Source organism: Ammospiza caudacuta, chromosome 29 (assembly GCF_027887145.1).
Source record: "Ammospiza caudacuta isolate bAmmCau1 chromosome 29, bAmmCau1.pri, whole genome shotgun sequence".
NCBI lineage: Eukaryota > Metazoa > Chordata > Aves > Passeriformes > Passerellidae > Ammospiza > Ammospiza caudacuta.
This window is the reverse complement of record NC_080621.1, coordinates 338,939-358,674: the sequence shown is the minus strand read 5'-3', so window position 1 is coordinate 358,674 and position 19,736 is coordinate 338,939. Positions and strand designations below refer to the sequence as shown.

General features: G+C 63.6%; 2 protein-coding genes across 4 annotated transcripts; one reads left to right on the top strand and one right to left on the bottom strand.

Annotated features, from left to right (window-relative positions):
- Window positions 1–213: 213 nt before the first annotated feature.
- On the bottom strand, window positions 214–5,619 carry AP1M2 (adaptor related protein complex 1 subunit mu 2). The gene is made up of 12 exons (XM_058821507.1): window positions 5,516–5,619; window positions 4,983–5,139; window positions 4,818–4,885; window positions 4,597–4,727; window positions 4,373–4,520; window positions 3,750–3,876; window positions 2,812–2,954; window positions 2,300–2,371; window positions 2,049–2,207; window positions 1,046–1,171; window positions 431–506; window positions 214–311 (listed from the first exon to the last, which is right to left on the bottom strand). The coding sequence occupies exons 1-12, from the start codon at window positions 5,555–5,557 to the stop codon at window positions 289–291; spliced, it is 1,272 nt and encodes a 423-aa protein (XP_058677490.1). The 5' UTR covers window positions 5,558–5,619; the 3' UTR covers window positions 214–288.
- A 710-nt stretch (window positions 5,620–6,329) lies between these two features.
- On the top strand, window positions 6,330–18,863 carry SLC44A2 (solute carrier family 44 member 2). Of its 3 annotated transcripts, none has more exons than XM_058821505.1 (22): window positions 6,330–6,386; window positions 8,839–8,887; window positions 9,423–9,496; window positions 9,582–9,666; window positions 9,761–9,845; window positions 10,388–10,504; window positions 10,593–10,653; window positions 10,764–10,887; window positions 11,111–11,194; window positions 11,366–11,478; window positions 11,642–11,773; window positions 11,981–12,080; window positions 12,202–12,294; window positions 12,548–12,632; window positions 12,722–12,984; window positions 13,056–13,150; window positions 13,273–13,376; window positions 13,712–13,785; window positions 13,884–13,954; window positions 14,075–14,163; window positions 14,533–14,617; window positions 16,298–18,863. In XM_058821505.1, the coding sequence occupies exons 1-22, from the start codon at window positions 6,338–6,340 to the stop codon at window positions 16,402–16,404; spliced, it is 2,139 nt and encodes a 712-aa protein (XP_058677488.1). In that variant the 5' UTR covers window positions 6,330–6,337; the 3' UTR covers window positions 16,405–18,863. The 3 variants fall into 3 exon arrangements, with proteins under 3 accessions (XP_058677488.1, XP_058677487.1, XP_058677489.1); XM_058821504.1 differs by lacking the exon at window positions 16,298–18,863 and adding an exon at window positions 15,028–15,384; XM_058821506.1 differs by lacking the exon at window positions 6,330–6,386 and adding an exon at window positions 7,645–7,681.
- Window positions 18,864–19,736: the final 873 nt, after the last annotated feature.

The window sequence follows — 19,736 nt, the reverse complement described above, 5'->3', positions numbered from 1 at the left end:
CCCTCCCGCCGCCGGGAAGCCCCGCCCCTTCCCCCTCTTAAAAGGGCAACTGCGCTCAAAGAAGCGGGTGGGGTCCACAGGCCCCCCACCCCATATCGCCCCCTCAGCCGGGACCCCCAAACTGGGACCGGGATCCCCCCACTCTGTTTGCACTCGAGACCCCCCCAGCACCCCCCAGAGCAGCGGGACGGGGTCTCAGCTCCATCTTTATTGGGGCAGAGCAGGGGGGTGGGCGTGGGGGGGGAGGGGTCCATGGGGGTCGGGGGGGTCCATGGGAGACCCCCCCCCTCAGCTGGTGCGGATCTGGTAATCTGCAGGAGAGAGAGAGAGGCGGTGAGATGGGGGTCTGGGCTGGGGGGCCCGGGCTGGGGTTTGGGGGTCCCGGGGGAATTTGGGGGCCCGGGCGGGGGTCCCGGGGGTCCCGACTCACCCCCGCTCTGGGTGATGTAGCGCACCCAGGGCAGCGCCTGGTACCCGCTCTTCTCGATGATCTTCATGTACCGCACCTGGGGGGCACCGGGGGGTCACCCCCACCCCAAAAACCCCCCGGAGCCCCCCAGCCTCTCCCCAAATCCCCAGGATCCCCTCCTGGAGACCCCAGACCCTGCAGAGACCCCACTGCCCCCCCTGTTCCTGTCCCCTAAACCCCCCGGGACCCCTCCCCAGCCCTCTGGGACCCTCTGTAGCCCCCCAGGCCCCTCCCCAGCCCCCCCCAGGACCCTCTGCAGCCCCCCGGGACCCTCCCCAAACCCCTCAGGACCCCTTTGGTGCCCCCCAGACCCCTCCTGAGCTCCACAAAACCCCTCTGGAGGCCCCCTGACCACTCCCCAGCCCCCCGGGACCCCTCCCCAAACCCCCCAGGACCCCTTTGGAGCCCCCCAGACCCCTCCCCAAACCCCCCAGGACCCCTCCCCAGCCCCCCAGGACCCCTTTGAAGACCCCCAGACCCCTCTGGAACCTCCCAGGACCCCTCCCCAGCCCCCCAGGACCCCTTTGGAGCCCCCCAGACCCCTGTGGAACCTCCCAGGACCCCTCCCCAGCCCACCTGGATGCCCGAGACGGTGAAGTAGGGGATCTCGAAGCGCACGGCGATGGGCGGCCGCCCCTCCTCCTCCTCCTTCTCCACGCTGGGCAGCCCAAAGTGGGCGCGCATCAGGTGCTCCTTGCCCCCCTGGGAGCCCACAGCGCCCATGGGGACCCCCGGGGACACCCCCGGGCTGGGGGGCGACACGGGGGGACAGGGAGAGGGGGAACAGCCCAGGATTGGGGGACATGGGGGACACCCAGGCCAGGATTTGGGTAAACTGGGGACACCCCAGGATTGGGGGACAGAGGAGACCCCAGGCCAGGATTGGGGGACGTTGGGGACACCCCAGGATTGGGGGACAGAGGAGACCCCAGGCCAGGATTTCAGTGACAGTGACACCCCCAGGCCAGGATTTGGGGGATGTTGGGGACACCCAGGCCAGGATTTCAGTGACAGGGACACCCCAGGATTGGGGGACATTGGGGACACCCCACCCAGGCAAGGATTTGGGGGACATTGGGGACACCCAGGCCAGGATTTCAGGGACACCCCCAGACCAGGATTTCAGTGACAGGGACACCCCCAGGCCAGGATTGGGGGGCCATTGGGGACACCCAGGCCAGGATTTCAGGGACCCCCCCCCAGACCAGGATTTGGGGCACAGCGGGACCCCGTCCCCAGACCAGGATTTCAGTGACAGGGACACCCAGGCCAGGATTTCAGTGACAGGGACACCCCAGGATTGGGGGACATTGGGGACACCCCACCCAGGCAAGGATTTGGGGGACATTGGGGACACCCAGGCCAGGATTTCAGGGACACCCCCAGACCAGGATTTCAGTGACAGGGACACCCCCAGGCCAGGATTTGGGGGACATTGGGGACACCCAGGCCAGGATTTCAGGGACCCCCCCAGGCCAGGATTTGGGGGACGCTGGGGACGCCCCAGGATTGGGGGACAGTGGAGACCCCAGGCCAGGATTGGGGGGACGCTGGGGACGCCCCCGGTGCGTGCGCTCACGGGGAAGGATTTGATGCTCCAGATGACCACGTTCCTCTCGGGCAGGTACCGCGCCGACCCCACCGTGGTCTTGAACTTGGGCGAGTCGGCGTCGCTGGGCACCGGCACCGAGATCTCCACGCCGTTGGCCACCGACTGCTTCTTGAACTGGCCCTTGGCCTGCGGGGCGCAGCGGGGAAAAGGGGCACTTTGGGGGGCACCGAGGGGCTGGGGGGGGGTCCCTGAGGGCTGGGGGGGACACCTGAGCTCACCTTGACCATGATCTCCACCCGGCTGTGCGAGAACTTCTCGATGATGGACTCGATCCAGATCAGCGGCTTCACCTGTGGGGGGCACGGGGGTCACACCTGGAGTCACCTGGGGGGCCCCCAGGGGTCCCCATCGCCCCATGAGGGGACCCCAGGTGTCCCCCAGGTGTCCCCCAGGGGTCCCCATCGCCCCATGAGGGGTCCCCAGGTGTCCCCCAGGGGTCCCCATCGCCCCATGAGGAGCCCTGGCTGCAGGGACAGAGGTGCTGGACACACGGACAGGGGTCACAACCCCATGGGGAAGGGTCCCAGCCCCTCAGAGCGTGGCCCCAAACCTCGGACTGGGTTTGCAGCCCCCCCAAACTGGGTTTGCAGCCCCCCCAAATTGGTTTGCAGCCCCCAAACTGGGTCTGTAGCCCCCCAGCGAAGGTTCCCCGCCCCACAGGTGCCCCCAGATGAGGGTCCCAGCCCCCCAGGTGTGCCCCCAGCCCCCCAGGTGTGCCCCCCGCCCCGACCTGCGTGTGCAGGCGGTAGGACATGAGCTCGAAGTCGCCGTCGGGGGGGATGAAGGAGATGGTGCGGTCGTTGTCGAAGCGGGACAGACGGACGCACTGGTGGAACTTCACGTCCTCCAGCTCCACCGACTTGTTCTTGCCCCCTGGGGGGGAGCGGGGGCTCAGGGGGGTCAGGGGGCTCAGGGGGGCTCAGGGGGCTCAGGGGGGTGCAGGGGGCTCAGGGGGCTCAGGGGGTTCAAGGGGGTCAGGGGGCTCAGGAGGGTCAGAGGGGTCAGGGGGCTCAGAGGGGTCAGGAGGGTCAGGAGACTCAGGGGGCTCAGGGGGCTCAGGAGGGTCAGGAGGGTCAGGGGGCTCAGGGGGGCTCAGGGGGCTCAGGGGGGCTCAGGGGGGCTCAGGAGGGTCAGGGGGGCTCAGGGGGCTCAGGAGGGTCAGGGGGCTCAGGGGGCTCAGGGGGCTCAGGGGGGCTCAGGGGGGCTCAGGAGGGTCAGGGGGCTCAGGGGGGTCAGGGGGGCTCAGAGGGGTCAGGGGGGTTCAAGAGGGTCAGGGGGCTCAGAGGGGTCAGGAGGCTCAGGGGGCTCAGGGGGCTCAGGGGGCTCAGGAGGCTCAGGGGGCTCAGGGGGCTCAGAGGGGTCAGGGGGGCTCAGGGGGCTCAGGGGGCTCAGGAGGGTCAGGAGGGTCTGGGGGCTCAGGGGGTTCAAGGAGGTCAGGAGGGTCAGGAGGGTTGGGGGGGCTCAGGGGGGTCAGGGGGCTCAGGGGGCTCAGGGGGACAGCGCTGAGCCCCCAGCCCGGCATTCACGGCCCGTCAGCTCAAACAGCACGCGGTCTGGGGGGCTCAGGAGGGTCAGGAGGGTCTGGGGGGCTCAGTGGGGGCTCAGGGGGGCTCAGGGGGGCTCAGCAGGGTCGGGGGCACGGGGCTGAGCCCCCGGCCCGGCACTCACGGCCCGTCAGCTCGAACAGCACGCGGTCGTTGAGGCCCAGGCGCAGCTCCGGCATCCCCGAGAGGAAAACCTTGAGCTTGATGGTGCCCACGACCTCGCTGAGCACCACGCTGCCGCTGGCGCTCACCTGCGGGCACGGCGGGGGCTGGATGGGGGCTGGCACCGGCTCTGGCACCGGCACCGGCTCTGGCATCAGCCCCGGGCTCAGCCCTGTCCTTGTTACGGCCCTGGCACCATCGCCTTCCTCGCTCCCAGCACATCGCACCCCAGTCCTCATCACAACCCATCCCAATCCCCATTCCAATCTTCATCCTTTTCCCACCCCAATTCCCGTCCCTTTTCCCCCAACCCCTCTCCCTTTTCCCACCCCAGCCCTCATCACATCCCACCCCAACCCCACTCCCTTTTCCCACCCCAATCCCTCTCCCCGTGCCCCCCAGGTGCCCCCCAGCCCCTGACCAGCAGGATTTGGGGAGGGGCCCTGGGTTGACGGCCTCGATGACGTCGATGAACACCTCGTTCTTGTAACAGAGCCCCATGTCCCCCGTGCCCCCCATGCCCCCCAGGTGCCCCCCATGTCCCCCGTGCCCCCCGTGCCCCCCAGGTGCCCCCCAGCCCCTGACCAGCAGGTTGACGGCCTCGATGACGTCGATGAACACCTCGTTCTTCTTGTAGCGCAGCCCCTCGGAGCGCCAGGACACGGCGTTGGTCACCGTGGTGGGCACGCGCGACCTGCCCGTCTCCAGCTTGTTCCCCTCCTGGGTGATGTACCTGGGGGGACTGGGGGTGTCAGGGGGCTCCGCTCTGGGGGGGTCCCGGCGCCCCCCAGCCCCCTCCCCATGCTCACTCCTGCAGGATCTTGCTGTCCGTGGTCTGCGGGAAGCCGAAGTCCATCAGCTCGTCCAGCAGCTCGTAGACGATGACGAAGTTGTCGCGGATGCTCTCCTCCTCCAGCTCCTTGAAGTACTCACAGAACACCTGGGGGGACACCAGAGCCTCTGTCACACCCCCCCACCCTGGATTGGGGTGGTCCTCGCCCCCCAGACCCCGCTGGGACCCCCGACTCACCTCCACCACCTTGTAGAGGAAGGAGAAGACAAGGGAGGCGTTGCCGTTCTTCTTGGTGGTGGCCACCACTGCGGGGGCTAAGGAAAACGGGGGGCGACAGGGGGTCCCGGCAGGATTTGGGGAGGGGTCCCGGGGGTATTTGGGGAGGGGTCCCCGATAGGATACGGTACAGGTTGGCGTGTTTGATCCACAGGAAGTGCACGTGGCCGTGGGTCAGCACGGGCGTGAGCGTCCCCTCCTCCTCGCGCTGCAGCAGGACCCCCATGAAGTGCTCGATCTCCCCCAGACCCACGTCCCCCTTGTAGTTACGGCTGATCAGCGGCTGGGGGGCACAGAGGAGGTCAGAAATGGGGACACCCCCTCCCCAAAACCCCTCACCCCAAATCCTGGGGTCACGGGGTCACCGCCGTGACCTTGGGTGACCTTCAGGGACAGAGGGGACACTGGGGTGTCCCAAACCCCGGTGACCCCGGCAGGGTTTGGGGGCTCACACCCGGATCGCCCCCTCCCCAAATCCTGGGGGTCACTGACCTCGGGTGACCCTCAGGGACAGAGGGGACAGTGGGGTGACGCCGGCAGGGTTTGGGGTGTCACACACGGATCGCCCCCTCCCCAAATCCTGGGGGTCACTGACCTCGGGTGACCCTCAGGGACACTCGGGTGTCCCGGGGGGCTCTGGGGGCGGGCGGGGGTCTCACCTTCCCCTTGAGGTCCAGGATGAAGAGGGCGGAGGCGGCCATGGCGCCCGCGCGGCACCGTCACCTCCGGCACCGTCACCTGCCCAGGTGAGCGGCGGCAGCGCCCAGAGGCCTTAAAGGGGACGGGCCGGCCCCGCTCCCCCCCCCCACGGGCGGGGGTCTCACCCAGGGCTCGGGGGACCCCCGGGCTCGGTCACTCCATGGGGGCTTCGGCCGCTTTCAGTGCGACCCCACGGTTTTGGGTGGGGGGCGCGGGTGGGACCCCTGAGGGGGTTCAAAGGGGGGGGGGTTTGGGACCCCTGGATGTGCCCCACCCTGGGGAGGGGTCTCTGCACCCCCACATTCTCCCTCTTGGGGGGTCCCCGCAGCCCCTGACTCTTGTATTCCCCACCCTGGGGGTCGCTGAACCCCCAGACCCCTCCGGGGGTCTCCACACCCCCCAACCATCAGATTCCCCACTCTGGGTGGTCGCTGCGCCCCCAGACCCTCGGGGCCCCCACGGGAGGGTCCCTGAACCCCCGCATCCTCCCCTCTGGGGGGGTCCCTGCACCCCCAGACCCCCGGTAACCTTTGGGGGGGTCCCGGCACCCCCAGCCCCCCGCCCTGGAGCATTCCCGCAGCCCCGGGCCCCCCCCCCCCCCCCCCCGCATCCTCCGGTCCCACCGGAGCCCGGGCGGGGCGGGGCGGCCCCGGGCCCTCCCCGAGGGCGGATCGGTGCCGAGGGCCGGGCCCGGAGCCGCCCCGCCCGCAGCCACAGCCCGGGGGCACCGGGGGATACCGGGGGGGACCGGGGGATCACCGGGGGAGCCGCTCAGAACCGCCATGGCCATGGACCGGGCCGCGGGCAGGAGGGACCCGAACGGCGATTACGGTACCGAGCATCCCCCGCCCCTCCCGGGCTCCCCGAACGGCGATTACGGTACCGAGCACCCCCCGCCCCTCCCGGGCTCCCCGGAATCTCCGGGTTTGGGACCCCCGGCTCTGGGAAATCCCAATTTTCGGGCACCCTCAGGGTTTTGGAGACCCCCGGCTCGGGACCCACGGGTGTGGGGAAGCTCAGATTCGGGACCCAGAGGGGCTTTAGACCCTTCAGGTTTGGGGATCCCCGTGATTTTGGGGGTTTGAGCCCCCCCCAAGGCTGAATACACGCAGGTTCAGAGACCCCCGCATTGGGGACCCCCGCGTGTTTGGGGACCCCCGGGTTTGGGGACCCCCGAGGAGGCGGCAGGGTTGGGGGCAGCCCCGCTCGGTTTGGGGGCTGTTTCGGGGGTCCCGGCAGGTCCCGGGGCTGTCCCGGAGCGAGGGAGGGGCGCGGAGGCAGCCCCGGGACCCCTCCCCAGGCGGGACCGGCGCCGTTCCCCCGTTATTCCGGGTGGGACCGGCCCCGTTCCCCCGTTATTCCCGGGTGGGACCGGCCCCGTTCCCCCGTTATTCCGGGCGGGACCGGCGCCGTTCCCCCGTTATTCCGGGCGGGACCGGCGCCGTTCCCCCGTTATTCCGGGCGGGCCCCCCCCGGTCCGGCCTTTGTTCGCCGTGCGCGGGGGGGCCCCCGCAGCCCTGACATCACCGGCGGCCTATGGGCGCAGCCGGGATCCCGCCGCCGCCGCCGCCGCCGCCGGTGATTTATTTACCCGAACAGACCCGGGGCGGGGACAGCACCGGCACCGCCCGCCGGCCCTTGCCCGGCACGGAGCGGACATTGCCCGCCCGTTCCCGACCTCCGGACCGGGTTCGCCGGGGCCGCCCGGTACCGGTACCGGAGCTGTCCGGTATCGGTTTGTGCCGGTGCCGGAATTGCCCGGTAACCCCCGGGTTCCGTCCGGTGCCACTGCCCGTTCCCCCCGGTTCCCTCCGGTGTTCCCCGGTGCCCCCCGGTGCCGGTGCCCGCTCCCCCCGGTTCTCCCCCGTTCCCCCCGGTGTCCCCCGGCGCTCTCGGGGCGGGGTTTGGGCCGCGTCCGTGCCCCGGAGGGCGGATTCGGGGCGGCCGTGACGGAGGCGGGGTCGCCTGAGCCCGGCCCAGCCCAGCCCGGCCCAGCCCAGCCCGGCCCGGACGGCAACGGCCACGGCCACGGCCACGGCAACGGCCACGGCCACGGCAACGGCGGCGGGTGCGGGGGGCGCTCGGCGGGATGGGGGGACACGGGGACAGCTACTACGGCAAACACGGTACCGGTACCGGGGCTCGAAGCGCGGCCGGGGCTCGGGGGAGGCGTGGGGGGCTCGCCCGGGCTCGGGGGCTCCGTGCGGGGGTCCCGGTGGGTCGGGGGCTCCTCCCGCTGCGGGCCGGGGGCGTTTTTGGGGCTCCCCGCGGTTCGGGGGCCCCTTTGGGGGTTCCCTGCGCTCGGTTCGGCTCGGAAGGAGTCAAACGGCGGCGGGGAAAGGCGGAAAACAACCCCAAAATGGGCGGAAAACGGGGCTGGAAACGGCGGGGCAAAGCGAAAGCAAAAGCGGCCGCACGGAGGGGGGGGGGGGGGGCGCGGTTTTGGGGGGCTGGGGAGGGGGTTTGGGGGTTTTGGGGGGGTTTTTTGGGGTTTTTTTGGGGTTTGGGGCCGCCCTGCCCGGCGGCCGCAGAACCGGCCCGACGGCCGCGCTCGGCGCCGGGACAGACCGGGACAGACCGGGACAGACCGGGACAAACCGGCTCCGGCGGTTCTGGGGCGTCTCCGCGGCGCCGGGCTGTCCCGGGATCGGTTCTGGTTCTGGTTCTGCCCGCCCCGCGCCGCTGCTCGGGGGGCTTTGGAGAGGGGAGATCCCCCCCCAAATATCCCAGAGCAAACGCGTTCCGGGCACGAGAAATGTTTATTGGGGTGACCCCCCCCCATAAAACCACAAATCCCTGTCTGGGGCTGCTGCGGCCCCCCCAAAATCCCCCCCAAACCGCGGCCGCCCCGCCCCGGGCCGCTCCCACGCTGGCTCCGCTCCCACACTAAAAATAAAAATAAAAATAGAAATAAAAATAGAAATAAAGCGGAGCGGCGGCGCCGGAGGGGCTGCGGAGGGGCCGGGGTTCGGCGGGACCCCCGGGGACCCCCCCGGTTCTTTGGTGCTCCGTGGAATTCGGTGATTTTGGTGTTTTGTGGGATTTCGGGTCATTTTTGCGGCAGTTTGGGCACATTTCGGGCAGAGCCACCTGTGGGAATGAGTTTTCACAGGGAGCCGTTGTTCCCCAGCTCGGGAAGCGGATCCGCAGATGTTTTCCTGGTTTATCCCGAGGGGTTTTTGGGAAGCGTTTGGCTCCTTTAGCGTGGGGTGAGGAGGATGAGGAGTGCCTTCCTCCCGCCCCGGCCATTCCTCATTGCCATTCCTGTTGTTCCTCCCCGCAGGAACGCCACAGAAATACGACCCGACTTTCAAAGGGCCCATCTATGACAGGTGAGGACAGGGTCCCCAAACCCAGAGTCCCCAAGCCCAGGGTCCCCAAAATTCAGTGTCCCCAAATCTGGGGTCCCCAGACCTAGGGTCCCAAAATCCAGGGTCCCCAAATTCAGGGTCCCCCAAGTCCAGAGTCTCCAAATCTGGTATCCCCAAGTCCAGGGTCTCCAGACCCAGTATTCCCAAACCCAGGGTCCCCAGATCTAGAGTCCCCAAACCCAGGGTCCCCAAGTCCAGGGCCCCAAATTCAGGGTCCCCAATCCCAGTGTCTGTCCCTAATTCCAGGGTCCCTAGCCCCAGTGTCCCCAAAATCCAGAGTCCCCAAACCCAGTATCCCCAAGCTCAGGGTCGCCAGCCCCAGTGTCCCCAATCCCAGTGTCCCCAACCTGGCTGTCCCCGCTGCAGGGGCTGCAGTCCAGGGTCCCCATTCCCAGTGTCCCCAGTGTCCCCATTGTCCCCAATCCCCCTGTCCCCGCCCTGGCTGTCCCCATTCCCAGTGTCCCCAGTGTCCCCAGCGTCCCTGTCCCCGCTGCAGGGGCTGCACTGACATCATCTGCTGCGTCCTGCTGGTGGTGGCCATCGTGGGCTATGTCGTGGTCGGCGTCGTGGGTACGTCCTGGGGGTCTGGGGGGTCTGTGGGGTCTGGGGGCTGCAGGGGGGGGTGACCCCGGCCTCATCGCCCTGTGCCCCCCAGCCTGGACCCACGGGGACCCGCGCAAGGTGATCCACCCCACGGACAGCCGCGGGCAGTTCTGCGGGCAGCCGGGGACCCCCAACGAGTGAGTGCCCCGCGTGGAGGGACCCCCAATTCCTCGGGGGGGAGCGTGGAGGGGGTTTGCCCCAAACCTGGGCGGTTTTTGGTTTGTTTTGCAGGAAAAAACCTTTCCTTTTTTACTTTGACATCGTCAAGTGCGCGAGCCCGCTGGTGCTGCTGGAGTTCCAGTGCCCGACCACGCAGGTACGGCCCGGACCCCTCGGGACCCCCGATAATTCCCCAGGGAATCTGGGCCTGCAGCCCCCTCGGGACCCCCGATAATTCCCCAGGGAATCCGGGCCTGCAGCACCCTTGGGACCCCTGATAATTCCCCAGGGAATCTGGGCCTGCAGCACCCTTGGGACCCCCGATAATTCCCCAGGGAATCTGGGCCTGCAGCACCCTTGGGACCCCCGATAATTCCCCAGGGAATCCGGGCCTGAGCCTCCTCGGGACCCCCGATAATTCCCCAGGGAATCCGGGCCTGCAGCCCCCTCGGGACCCCCGATAATTCCCCAGGGAATCTGGGCCTGAGCCCCCTCGGGACCCCCGATATTTCCATGTGGAATCCGGGCTTGCAGCACCCTCGGGACCCCTGATAATTCCGTGGGGAATCCGGGCCTGCAGCCCCCTCGGGACCCCCGATATTTCCATGTGGAATCCGGGCCTGCAGCCCCCTCGGGACCCCCGATAATTCCGTGGGGAATCCAGGCCCGAGCCCCCTCCCCGTGTCCCCCTCCCTGCAGATCTGTGTCAGCAAGTGCCCAGACCGGTACCTGACGTACCTGGCGGCCTCGGGGAACCCCGCCTCGCTGGAGTATTACCGCAATTTCTGCACCCCCGAGTACAAGGGCACGCAGAAGGTGGGTCTGGGTTGTGGGGCCGGGGTTCCCGTGCCGTGGGGGGATTCCTGCCCCACGTGCTCATGTCTGGCTCGTCGTCCTCTCCCAGGCTGCTCTCAACGTGCTGAAGGACAGAGAGTGTCCGGCCATGCTCATTCCCAGCACCCCACGTACGTCCGTAATTAGCAAGGAGCTCGTTAAGGATTTTTTGGAGGCTGTTTGGGGGTTCTGGGGGTGCTGTGGGGGTTCTCCCAGCTGAGCCCCCCCTGTGTCCCACCAGTGGCGCGGAGATGCTTCCCGGCCATCCAGGCCAAGAAGGGCGTCATCATGGTGGGCAACAAGACGACCTACGAGGACGGCTGGGGGAACCACAGGAACGTCACCGAGCTGCTGGAGGGGGCCAAGTGAGTCCCAGCCCCTCGTTAAGAGCTGCCTCGTTAGCGCTGCTTCGCCTGTTTGAGGTGTTTGCCAGAACTCCTGCACCAAAATCCCGTGGTGGGAACGGGAGTGGCAAAGGAGGCACAGCGTGGGTGGCTCCAAGGGATTTGCTGTGCAGAATTGTTGAATTTTCGCGGTTTTGGGGTCCCCCCGGCTCCCCCTCCATCAGCGTTCCCCGTTCCCTCGCAGGAAAGCCAACGTGGTGCTGGAGACGCGGCAGCTGGCCATGAAGATCTTCGAGGATTACACGGTGTCCTGGTACTGGATCATCATGTGAGCACGGGGCAAAACTCTGGGATTTTCAGTATTTTACTATTTTCCCGGCTTTCCCATAATTTCCGTGGAGCAAAGCACGAGCGGTGACATCCCTCCTGTCCGCTCCCGCGTCTGGGGGACGCTGTGGCACTCTGGAGGGTGCTGACACGTCGTGCCTTCCTCCCGCAGAGGCCTCGTCATTGCCATGGTGGCCAGCCTCGTCTTCATCGTGCTGCTGCGCTTCCTGGCGGGGATCATGGTGTGGGTGATGATCGTGATGGTGATCCTGGTGCTGGGATATGGTGAGCAGGGGCTGGCGGCCTCTCCCGGGCTTTTCCCCTATTTCCAGTGGGATTTGTGCTGCAGAATTTCACACGCCGCGTCCTGCCGGGTATCTCCTCCCTGGCTGGCATCCAGCGCTGCCTCTCCTGTGCAAAAAAGACAATTTTCTGCTTTTTGCCACAGGAATCTTCCACTGCTACATGGAATACGCCAAGTTAAAAGGGGAAGCAGGGTCGGATATGTCCCTGGCTGACCTGGGCTTCCAGACCGACCTCCGCGTGTACCTGCACCTGCGGCAGACGTGGCTGGCGTTCCGTAAGCGTCCAGGAATTGGGAATTAATTGGGATGGGGCCCCACAGGGCAGGGGAATGGGGTCACAGCGGGGTTTTGGGCCGATCCCGTGGGAGGGAGGGACTTTGCTGGGTGCCCGGCCATGGGGCAGTGCTGGGTGTTCCCAGGAGGGGATTTTGGTGCCCTGGGGGAAGGTGCAGGTGGCCCTGACGCTCCGTTCCCCTGCCCAGTGATCATCCTGTGCGTGCTGGAGCTGGTGATCGTCCTGCTGCTCATCTTCCTGCGCAAGAGGATCCTCATCGCCATCGCGCTCATCAAGGAGGCCAGCAGGTCTGGCTGTCCCTGTCCCCAGGGCTGCTGGCACCCATCGCTCCTCGGTTTAACTGGGGTTTAACCAGGGTTTAACCAGGATTTAACCAGGATTTAACCAGGTTTAACCATCTTCTCGCAGGGCCGTCGGTCACGTCATGTCGTCGCTGCTGTTCCCCTTGTGCACCTTCTTCTTGCTGTGCCTCTGCATCGCCTACTGGGCCAGCACTGCCGTGTATCCTTTGCTCTTCCTCGCCCTCTTCCTCATCCTCCTCCTGTCCCTGCATCCCCCTTCCCACAAGTCCGGCGTCCCCCCCAGGCACGGAGCAGGATCTGGTGGCGGATCCACCTCAAATCTCTGAGGTTTAACCCGAAACAAGCCCTGGGGTGGAAGACCAGCTGCGGGAGCTTGGGGAGAGCCAAGTGGAGCCTGGTTTGGATTTAGGGCTGGGTTTGGAAAACGACCTTTCCTTAACGGTGACCTGCAGCTTCCTGTCCACCTCCAACGAGGCCGTTTACAAGGTGTTCAACGAGTCCGCGTGCCCGTTCGCCGGGCAGACCTGCAGGCCCGAGGTGAGCACCTCAGGACACTCAGGACGTGTCAGAGACGAGACCACGGGGGTCACTCTGGCTTGACCAGCAGTGTCCCGTGTCCTCTGCAGACCTTCAACACCAGCAACGTCACCAAGCTGTGCCCCGACGCCCAGTGCCTGTTCGCCTTCTACGGCGGCGAGACCGCCTACCACAAGTACCTCATCGTGCTGCAGTTCTTCAACGTCTTCATGTTCTTCTGGCTCGCCAACTTCGTCATCGCGCTGGGCCAGGTGACGCTGGCGGGCGCCTTCGCCTCCTACTACTGGGCCTTCAAGAAGCCCGACGACATGCCGGCCTTCCCGCTCTTCTCCGCCTTCGGCCGCGCGCTCCGGTGCGTCCGTCTGTCCGTCTGTCCCCGGGAGCTCTGTCTGTGCCTTTCTAACCGGGCTGCTCCATCCCCAGGTACCACACGGGCTCGCTGGCCTTCGGCTCGCTGATCCTGGCCATCGTCCAGGTGATCAGGGTCATCCTGGAGTACCTGGACCACCGGCTGAAAGGTGCTGAAAGGGCTGGGGTGGGGGGACTGTGGCAGCAAGGTCTCAGCAGGGACCTCAGAGTGGCTGCTGGGACATCCCACCCCTCTGGCCTCGGTGCTGAGCCCTCTCCCTGCGCCCTCCAGCCGCCGAGAACAAGTTTGCCAAGTTCCTCCTGAGCTGCCTCAAGTGCTGCTTCTGGTGCCTGGAGAAATTCATCAAGTTCCTCAACAGGAACGCCTACATCATGGTGAGAGTCACCCTAAACCAGCTCCCTCCGAGGGCTGGGGCTGCCACAGGGGCTGCTCGGAGATTTCCCTGGGAATTGTGTCTCCTGATGCTGCGGGAACACAGAGGTTTGAGGCATTTTTCAGCTTTTTGGCTGGAAAACCTTGACCTCAGCCACATCCCGTTGGCTTTGGGGAGGATCTTCTGCGGGTGGGGGTATTCAGCTCCGGGTCTCTGCGATGCCTGACCCCGCAGTGGGTGAGAAAGCCCTTGCAGGGTGGGATCTGCACCCTCCCCTGGGTGGGGGACTCAGTGCAGCCCCGTTTCTCTCTCCTCTGCGCGGCTTTTCCGCCCCAGATCGCCATCTACGGCACCAACTTCTGCACCTCGGCCCGCAACGCGTTCTTCCTGCTGATGAGGAACATCATCAGGTGAGATCTGGGGGAGGCACCCCACACCGTTTGCCACTCGTGCCGTGGCTGCTTCTCTGGGGAGCAGACGCAGAGGCTCATCCCTCTCTTGTCTCCAGGGTGGCCGTGCTGGATAAAGTCACGGATTTCCTCTTCTTCCTCGGCAAGCTCCTCATCGTGGGAAGCGTGGGTGAGTGCTGGGTTCTGGAAGTTTCTCCTCAAGGCACCCAAAAGCTCCCCTCAAATCACCCCTCCCGTGAAGCTGCTCCTTCCCATCTTGCCCACCCCTGTCCATCCCTTGCTCTCCCAGGGATCCTCGCCTTCTTCTTCTTCACCCAGCGGATAAAGCTCGTCCAGGACACGGCGCCGCCGCTCAATTACTACTGGGTCCCAATTCTGGTGAGCTGCCCTTTCCCTGAGGGGTGACTGCAGCAGGAGAGGGCAGCGGTGCCCCACAGCAGCCCCTCCCCACAGCCGGGGCCTCAAGGAGCCCCTTTGTTGGAGGTGTTTTCCCGGCCCCTGGCGCAATGAGCCCTTTGTTGGTCGCGGTTGGCGCCGCGCCCGCCTGCGCTGCCCACTTTGGCCTCCATCCAGGGGTGGCTGAGGCCTTTTGTCCCCACTCGGGCTGCTCCAAACAGTCCTGCCCTGTTCGCTTCTCCTCCTTCCCCTGGGGAATGTGGCATTCAGCATTTTCCTCCTCCTCCTGCTGCTGCTGCTCCTGGGGGGGTTCCGGGCTCTCTGCGGCATCAGCGTGTGTGTCTCTTCCAGACGGTGATCGTGGGCTCCTACCTCATTGCCCACGGGTTCTTCAGCGTCTACGGCATGTGCGTGGACACCCTGTTCCTCTGCTTCTGTGAGTATCAGCAAAAACCCCCTCTCCCATCAGGCTCGCCCCCAGAGTGTCCAGTTCGGGGCTTTGCTCCCAGTCCCGGGGTCCCTCTGTGTGGTTTTCTCCTGCTTTTTCCTCTCCTGACTCCTCACCTGCGTTCTCACCTGCTCTGCCCTGCCTGCTCCAGCAGAGACCCCCAGCCTGTCTGTGGGCTCCTGCATCTCTCCCTCTGTTTTGGTGCTTTGGGCTCGGTGGAATTAACTACAGCTAACCTCGATTTCCCTTTTTTTCCTCCCTATTTCCCTCCTTTCCCACCCCTCCCGTGTCTCTGGCCACACGTTCTCCGCCCTCCACCTCCGCCCTGTCTCTCCCTGGCTCCTCCACCGCTTTCCGCTCTCCCCCTTCACGGCCGCTTCCTCCCGGGGCTGGAAAAGGTGAAGATCTGGAGAGAAACGATGGATCTCCGGAGAGGCCTTACTACATGTCCCCCGAGCTGAGCGAGATCCTGCTGAAGGGGCACCTAGAGCCTTCCAAAAGCGCCGATAGCCAAGGCTAGGCTGGGCGGGACCCTCCCGGCCCCCCGACCCCAGCAGCGACTCCCGCGGTGTCCCCTGGAACTCCTCCGAGGGTGGCGGGTGCCGGCCCTCGGTGCTGTCCAATCTGCCTTCCTGCCCAAAAATCCGCGTTCCTGAGCCGAGAGAACCCGCATGGAGCTGGCTGGGGCTCCCGGCAGCGCCCGGCGAGGAGCGCGGTGCCCGAGATCGCCGCGGCTTTGGGGCAGAGATCCCCGTTCCCGAGGGAGGGCTGGCACGAGGGGCCCAGCACGGATCAGGGACAGGGCTGGGTGGGATGGGCCGAGCGGGTTCCGCCGCCCCAGACCGGGCTCGGGGCGTTTCCTCTGCGTCCGCTTCAGCCAAGAGCGCTGAGACTTTCTTTGCCCTTTCCTCGCCCCTTTCCTTGCAGTTTTCTCACCCTTTTCCTCCTCCTGTCTCTATGCAAACCACAGAATTTTGAAGGATTCTGGGCGAGGTTGCAGAGCTTTGCTGGTTTAGCGCAGCTTGTCCCTGTCCCCTGTCCCAGCCATCGCAGGAGCTGTCACTGGGACTTGGTGGCTGCTGGGACTTGGAGATTTTCACTCCAGCCATGGGGGAAGTCAGGATTTCTCCTCCAGAAAGCCCAGAAATTATCAAGATTTAAGAAAAACAGCTCTTGTGGCTCAGCCTCAGCCACAGCTCCCAGCCAGGCCCTCCCAGGACAAAGCCCTGGTGTTGGTGCTCCCGTGTCCATCCCAGAAGGATCCAAATCCCTCTCAAAACACCCCCTGGGCGTTGTGAGCCCGGAGCTTTGTGGCTTTGTTTGGTTTTGGGGTGTTGTTTTTCCGCGGCTGGGATTTTCCAGCCTCACTGGCGTGTCAGGAATGAGGGAATCGCTTTTCAATGGCTCCAGAGCTGCTGGGAAGGGCCAAGGGCTCCCTCCTGCCCTTGGCTCTGTTCAAAAACACAAACCACCCAAATTTCCTCTCTCTCCTCAACCTCTGCGGGCCACCCCCAGATTTGCCGTGTCAGAGAGGGAAAAACCCCATAATTCAGTATGAGCCCAGAGACTTTGTTTAAGCTGGCAATCGCTGTCAGAGGATCCCGGGAGCCTCCAGCACACCAACCCCAGGCCTGCCCCCGCCGCGGGGCCGGGGGTTTCTCTTTGCAGTGGAAGACCTGGAGCGCAATGATGGCTCAGCAGAAAAGCCCTACTTCATGTCCCAGGACCTGAGGAAGCTGCTCAAGAAGACCAACAAGGGCCAGCCCGACGCGTAGCGCCGCCTGTCCCGCGTGGAATCCGCCTCCGCGGACCTTGGGCACCCCTGGCAGCGCGGGTGGGTGGGTGAAATGCACATTTTTGATGACTCGGCCTTAAATCCTCGCGCTGGCAACGATGACGAGCTTGTCGCCGCTGACGAGGCGCAGGGCCCGGTGCCAGTGCCACTCCTGGGGTAAAATCCCCCAATTTCCAGGGGGTCAGCGACTCCAGAGTGAGTTTAATTGTGTTTGGTCCCAGTAAACCCTTCTGGCGTCGGCCCGGGGGATCCACGCAGATCTGGAGGTGCAGGAATGAGCCGGGAGGTTCAGGCAGCTCCTCGTGGGGCGTTCTCCTTGTGGCCCCCCTAAATATTGAATTGTGGTTGTGCATTCCTGCCCGGAGAGCTGGGACGGGCTGGAATCACCTCCCATCCCTCGCTGCCCTTTGTCGACACCCCAGGGCCCCGTTCTGGGCCCTAATTAATTAATTATTTTAGGAATAAGCTAATTATTGCTTTTGTAGCCAGTGCAAGGGGTGAAGGTGGAGGGGAACGAGGGGGCCGTGGGCACAATTTGGGGCTTGAGGCTCTGTCCAGCTCTTGCACCTCTTGAGGAGCTGCAGCTTCCACAGGTTCCTCCCCAAAATGTGCACCTGGTCCCCCCAAATTTGTCATTTTAGGGCAAACCCCTGCCCAGCTCCCCAAAGGCTTCACCTGCATAGGGGGATTTGGGGTTTGGGACACCCACCCAGGGCATGGGGAGGGGCTGTGGATGGACCTGAGGGCGTTTTGGTGTCATTCCAGGTGATTTTGGCAATCCCAGGGGCATCCAACACCTGCCTCCAGCCAGGAGGGGGGAAAAGGGTTTTTTTTTTGTGTGTGTGGAAAAGGGGTCAATTAGCTCTAAAATGTAATTAACTCAGACCTAAAGTGTAACAGAATTAACCCTCAGACCCGGCGCTGCCACCACCAGCAATTGGGCTTTTTTAGGGCTTATTTGTTCTAAAAAGGACTTTTAGAAGTGCTCTGAGGCTTTGGGGGACAATTCCCCCCTCCAGTGCTCACCTGGCTCCAGGAGTTGCTGCTGAGGGATCCCTTTGGCTTCCTTTTATCCCAGTTCCCCGCCACCTTTGGGTTTTGTATCATCCAGGGGACGTTTCTATGGAATTATCCAATCCTTTGGGGGCTTTTGTATATTTTGCTTTTCCAGGATGTTTTCAGTTACGGTTATTTGGAGCTTTTCCAGTGAATTTTTGGGGGCACGTTTTAGTTTCTGTGACGCCACCGGGCAGAGCTTCCCTATCTGTAATTTCTCTAATTTTTCTTTTTAAAATTCCCCAAATTTTCCCTTTTTCCCCTCGTTTTTTAGTGCAGCTGATCAGTGGACAGAGGAGTGGAAGGGAAAATGGAAGCCAAAAAACAATGAAGGAAAATGTAAAACTAGAAAGGTGAAGGGAATGGCAGAACAATGAAGGGAAAGGTAAAAACAAAGCTAAAAATGTAACAGTAAAGCTCAACATAAACTATCAAATGAAGCTAAAAAGAGGCAAATCCTCCCTGTTTGGGATGAGTGGGAATAATTCAGGGAATAATCACCAGACCTTGTTCCACTTACAGCCATTCCAGCACGTGTCCTGCAGCTCCTGATGCTCATTCTGGATTAATTTGTTTTTTTTTTTTCCCTCCCTGTGCAGGTTTCAGGGTGGATTTGGTTTTGTTTCTGCCCAGAATGTTCGTGTTGGGGGCAAATTCTCTCTCACTCCTCGATTTTCAGCTGTTTTCCTCCCAAATCCTGACCCTTTGGGTGTGGGAACCCTGTGGGAAGCAGCTGAGGAGTGGCAGGAACTGGGTTTATTTGCTCAAAAAGGCAAAAACCAGCAGGAATTTGGAAGGCTGGAAGGAAAAGTGGCGAAAGAGAGAAGAAACTTGGAAAAATGTGTTTGTGGGGAAGCCGGGCTGGCTCGGCTGCCTCCCAGCAGCACAGGATTTGAGGAGAATTAAGGATTTTTATTCCCAATGAACCCAAGTGGCTTTTTAGAGGTGATGGGGAGCAGTAAGGGAAATATTCCTGTAAATTAGGAAATTCACAGGAATATTTCTGGAGATTCTTTGGAAAACTCAGAGCGAGGGCAGCTGTCTGGGGGAATTTGGTGTCCAGAAAAGCTTCACTCCAAGGCTGGGTTCCTGCTTGCAGGCAAAGCTCCGTGTTCAAGGCGTTAAATGACGGAATTTAGGAATAATGGCGCTTTTTTTCCCCCGTCTAGAAATGTGGCTTCTGTCCCTACAAACCTGATTGTTCTGCGGGCAAAGAAAACAACCCTAAAATCCTAAACAATGCTAAACCTGCAGGGCTGATGTTTTACAGGAAAATGCTCCTTTTTCACGTGTTTTTGAGGCATTAAGGGTGCTGCGACACTCCGGAGTCTCTGCGCGGTTCCGTCAGTGTCGCGACCAACAATAAAAAAGTGCCTGTTTGGAGCTCGTTGTGTTGTGTGGTATCACAGGGCTCTAACGCCTCAGGGCTGAACCCAATTCTGCCACTTTTCACCCCAAAATGGCCATTTCAGCATTTGTTCAGCTGATTTCAGAGTGGGCGGGTCACTGGCTTTGGGGAGTTTGGGCTGAATCTGAGTAATTTTCCAACAATCCCTGAGCCACAGGGTCTCCAAGAGGGGATTTTAAAGAGCAAAGTGTCTGTTCAGACACCTATTTAATGTTGTTTTCCCTGGTCATCAAAAGCAGGAGGTGTTTGTGTGGTCAAATGCCTCCAAAAAGGCATCTATGAGGTGGTTCCCCTCAAAAATTCAATGGTTTTGAGGTCAAATCACTGAAAAATCTGCATTTTTGAGGTCAAACCCCTTCAGAAAAGGTGGTTTTGAGGGCAAACCCCCTCCAAATAAGGTGGTTTTGAGGTCAACCCCTTCCAAATAAGGAGATTTTGAGGTTGTCGCCCTCGTAAAAAGGCGATATTGACATCTGACCCCTCCAAAAAAAGGCACTTTGAGGTCAAACCTTTTCATTGCTTGTCAGAGAAGGATGTTCCCGGTGGAACCCTGGCTGGGTTCCGGTGCTTCGGGGGCTCGTGAGGACGTGTCCCCTCAGGGAGATCCTCCCGGGCCACCGCTCCCCTCACGGCGTCCCCTCACGGCGTCCCCTCAGCCCGCGCCCCCCCGGCCCGTTCCCGCCACCGCTCTCGGCCCCGCCCCTCCTGCACCACCCTTCCTCCCCCCTCTCCCATTGGTCTTTCCCTTTGTCCATCACCTCGTGCCGGGCCACCCTATTGGCCCACGCCCGCCCCCCGTGCCGCTTATCCCCGCCCTCCAGGCCCGTCCCCCTGTCCTCCCCGCCCCC